General features: G+C 34.7%; 1 protein-coding gene across 5 annotated transcripts in view; it reads right to left on the bottom strand.

Annotated features, from left to right (window-relative positions):
• Window positions 1-6: 6 nt before the first annotated feature.
• Window positions 7-4,082, bottom strand: part of Ccdc181 (coiled-coil domain containing 181) — a 24,085-nt gene continuing 20,009 nt past the window's right edge. For 4 of the 5 annotated variants that reach the window (XM_010633984.3, XM_033765666.1, XM_010633986.2 and 1 more), the window contains 2 exons: window positions 1,834-1,988; window positions 7-486 (listed from right to left, as the gene is read on the bottom strand). In XM_010633984.3, coding sequence (XP_010632286.1) covers window positions 324-486; window positions 1,834-1,988 — 318 coding nt within the window. In that variant the 3' untranslated portion in view covers window positions 7-323. The remainder of the gene's footprint in view (window positions 487-1,833; window positions 1,989-4,082) is intronic. The other variant, XM_010633987.3, reaches the window with a different exon arrangement.

Raw genomic sequence — 4,082 nt, 5'->3', positions numbered from 1 at the left:
CAATTTTTAAAAATGGTAGTAGGAACAATGTGTAGAACTCCCTCCCTTTCTATTTTCTTTTTAGACAAAAATGTTAAAATACTTTAGAAGTAGAAGAACATGAGTTTATTCTTTTTCTAATTGTTGCACAAACTAAGAGGGGGCACAACACATTCCAAAATTGAGTTTATTTTGTTACAGTGTTAAAAATATCAGTATCACCAAAAGATAAATACTATAATTTAGAGTATTCATAATTTAGAGTATTACCAAGACACAAGAGCCATAAAAAACGATACAAAAATTTTTGATGATAGCAGCTGACAGATGTTTACTAAATTCCTTCAGTTATAATGATCAGTAAAACGAAAAGATTTGGCTTCTGGCATATTATACAGGTAGTTCTGTAAGTGTTTCGAACGCCTTGCTTCTAGTCGTAGCTGTCTAGCTCTCTCTTCAACAGCCTGCTGCTCTGCTATTTTCTCTATTCGTTTCCTTCTTAGCCATCTGTAGAAAGAGGCATGTTTAGATTTGGTGAGTATCATCTAAATACACTTGTCATGGTTTAGGTAAGAAATCGACTTTTCTACACTGAAATAGTGTCACAACATGCATTGTTAAAGCATTAAGTGAAACTCTCCAGGCATAGACTGCAAGCTCATTCAACAAAACATTATTACATTTTGGATCAACTGTGTAAAATTAGATTTGTCTTATGATGCTAAAGATTCTCTCTTTTTAGAAATACGGGTTTCTAAGCAAATAACTATTTTGTATGTTCCACAAAACAATTTTTAATTAGCTATTCTTTAAAACAGGCTGACTATGATTGGAACTACTAACACAAGTCAGAAATCTTGCCTTATTCTTCCTGGTAGGGAAATCATATATCTCTCTTTTTTCAATGCATAAACTAGTTCTTCCTTAAAATGAAAAAAATAAGCCTAAGCAGGAAAACATCCAAAGACATAAAGGAAGAGTACATATTATAAAAAATCAAGTAAGCTTCATTAGTTAAGATACCATAGAAAATAACTATACAGACATACACCTGGTACATAAGCATTTATGTGGTATGTGTATATAAATATATGTACATGTAAGGGTTTTTTAGAAATAAAATTAAATAACTATTAAAAAAGACAAAAAAATCAAACTTTTGTATGGTCCTTAACTGGATCCGACTTTGAGCAAATTATTTTTAAGTCATTTACAGGTAAATTGGGTTAAAAAAGGTGGAAATGGGCTGGATATTATCAGATCACCATAAATTAAGCAGACTATAGAAAATATATCTAGCATGATATTAATTCATATATATATGTGTGTGTATATATATATATATATATATATAGAGAGAGAGAGAGAGAGAGAGAGAGAGAGAGAGAGAGAAATATCTAGAAAATATGCTTTCTGGAGTTAATGTTCATGACAATTTCTACTTCCTCAATGGACATTTACCATTTCTGTTATAATAAAAGGTGAGACAGGGACAAGGGGAAAAAATGAGAACCAAGACCTGTTATTTAAAGGTACAAGATCCCAATGATGAACGTAACTGTACTGTATACCTAAAATGTACCAATAAATTCAATGAGAAAAAAATAATAATAAAAGGTGAGAGAAAAGAGGACAGAAAGGGGAGAGGGGGTAAAGAGGGAAGAAGGAATGAAGTTAGTTCAAGTAAGTAGACTCAATACTGTTCTGTCTCCCCCACTCTCCTCAAGGATAATTAACAAAATTATGAAGCCAGGCCTGTGTTCTCATAATTAATGAAGCAATGCAGAGTCCCACCCAGGCAAATGAAAAGAGATCAGGTTAGCCTTTGAAAATAAAGTCTTGCCTTTAACTTACTGTTTAAAAGCCTTTTCCTGGCCTTCTGTTCCTTTAAGGAAGAATAAGCATTCCTCTTGCTTTCTTAGTTCTTCTGACTTTCTTTCTTTCATCTGCTCCTCATGCTTTTTCTTAAGCCATAATCGAAAAGCTTCTTGCGGATCTCTATCTTCCTGCTGATAAGAAAAGCAAGCTTTTCTTAATTTAGACAAAACAAAACTACCTTTTCAGGCTTTGATTGTAGAACCCTACAAGAATACTTGTCCCACTCCCCCATTTTTAATAAAAATGTCAACCTCATTACCTGTAATCCTAGTATTTGAACAAAATCAAATGTATCACCCTGAATCAGAAATACTGATTATCCTTCAGTTGGGAAATTTAACACTGAGATCACTGCCATCTGTTTTCTTCCAAAAATCTTGAGAGAACTTTGATAGCATGGTAAAGTGCTTATCTAGTGTTTTTGAAGCTCCTGAGTTTGAAAAAAAAAATTTATTGAATAACTGGTAAACAAAGACAGTTTAAAAACTGTGATTTTTCAAAGTTAAACCCTCTGACAAGACAATTTTCACAAAGTGTCACAGTGTGCAAAGGATGAAAAATTACTTGGCATTGAAATTTAGCTTAGCTTAGCTTAGCTTCAACTCCAAGAGGCCCAGAGGGACTGCTTCATTAAGACCTATCAGCACGAAAAAGTCTCAGGAAAATAATGCCTACCTGAGAAACTCCTGGACTTTTATTTATGACCCAAGGACATAAGAACAAAGATGCAGAAGAAAAACATTTGTGTAGGAGTTTTGGTCAGTGGATGGGTCTGGAACAGGATGGTCTGCTACATGATGCACGTCAGTTTAAGAGAAGAAAGCTTATCTGGGCAAGAGGAACACAATGGCTGGACCAAACATTCCTAAGAATAACTTGTTGTTGATTCTGCTCAGCTACTGCCCTGCAGATTTTGCTCTAATCTTTAACCATGCATTCCAAGAGCCTTGGGCTGTTGCTCTAACGTCCCTTGGTCTCTTTACACTTATTTCAATCACTCTTCCAACCAGTTTTCTCACAACAAAGGAACAAATATATAAAACAAGGAACTGAAGAAAGGCTAGAGATAGGTTGTATGAATAGAGTTGAGGTCTTTGGAATAGTTCCCAATGGAGCTCCATGGAATATAGTTTACAAATATATGGTCTAACACTTGTGTTATTCATCCTTTAAAAATATCTAACTTTTTAAAATTGAAAAGTATATGTCAGAAACCACTTAACTACTAAGCATATTTTATATTTTTAATTGCTATTACAGAGCATAGGCACAAGGATTTTAAGCAATAAAAATGTTCTCATTAAGGGTCACAACCACAGGTATTCTGATATAAGAATGAACTACTAGGTGTAGTTTTCACTGTGATCCCTCAAACTCATAATCCTCAGGTAATTTTCAAAAGCTATAAAAGCTCTTACTTGAGGGACTAGGGAAGAGAAAAAGAACATATTTGAGGCTCTTTAGCCTTGGTGAAAGTATTACTTATTATCTGGATAGTTAGCTAGGTCACAAAAGGAAAGGATGCATTCATTAAATACTTGCTTCAAATACAAGCCCTGATAGAGAAGATCTTTTCTTCCATTTTAGTTTTTCCTATCTATAACCCATATTGTCAAGTCTAATTTATATGATCTATATAATTCAGGATCTTTGATTTACAAAGAAATTTAGGGATTTAAAGGATTACAGCTGAATGCTGGAAAGTTTGAGACTAAATGGAGATGACTGAGAAGTACACATGTTGGAATTATAGAGTTAAAGAGTAAAGAACACTGGGATGAACCTGAATGATGGGATAATGTAATTTGTTTTGTGATTTAATTTATTCAACAGAAAGTTAGACATCATATAGCACATACTGGCTTTCATTAGTGAACAAGAATAAGATTCCACCTCTTGTACATCCTATTCCTGCACTATACTATAGTAGCCACTAGTCACACGAAACTATTTAAATTAAATTCAAATTTTATGCCAGGTGTGGTGGCACATACCTGTAGTCCCAATTGCTTGAGGCTGAGGCAGGAAGATTCTTTAAACCCAGGGGATTGAGTCCAGCCTGGGCAACGTGGCAACATGGCAAGACTTCATATTTATGCACACGCTCTCTCTCTCTCTCTCTCTCTCTCTCTCTCTCTCTCTCTCTCTCTCTCCCCACTCTCCCTGTCTGTCCCTCTCCCTCTCTCTCACATACAAACACACACACACACACACACACACACACA

The sequence above is a fragment of the Fukomys damarensis genome, unplaced genomic scaffold (assembly GCF_012274545.1).
Source record: "Fukomys damarensis isolate Sample0158 unplaced genomic scaffold, DMR_v1.0_HiC HiC_scaffold_19, whole genome shotgun sequence".
NCBI classification, from domain to species: domain Eukaryota; kingdom Metazoa; phylum Chordata; class Mammalia; order Rodentia; family Bathyergidae; genus Fukomys; species Fukomys damarensis.
The sequence above is the reverse complement of the archived record's forward strand: the minus strand, read 5'-3'. Positions and strand labels throughout refer to the sequence as shown.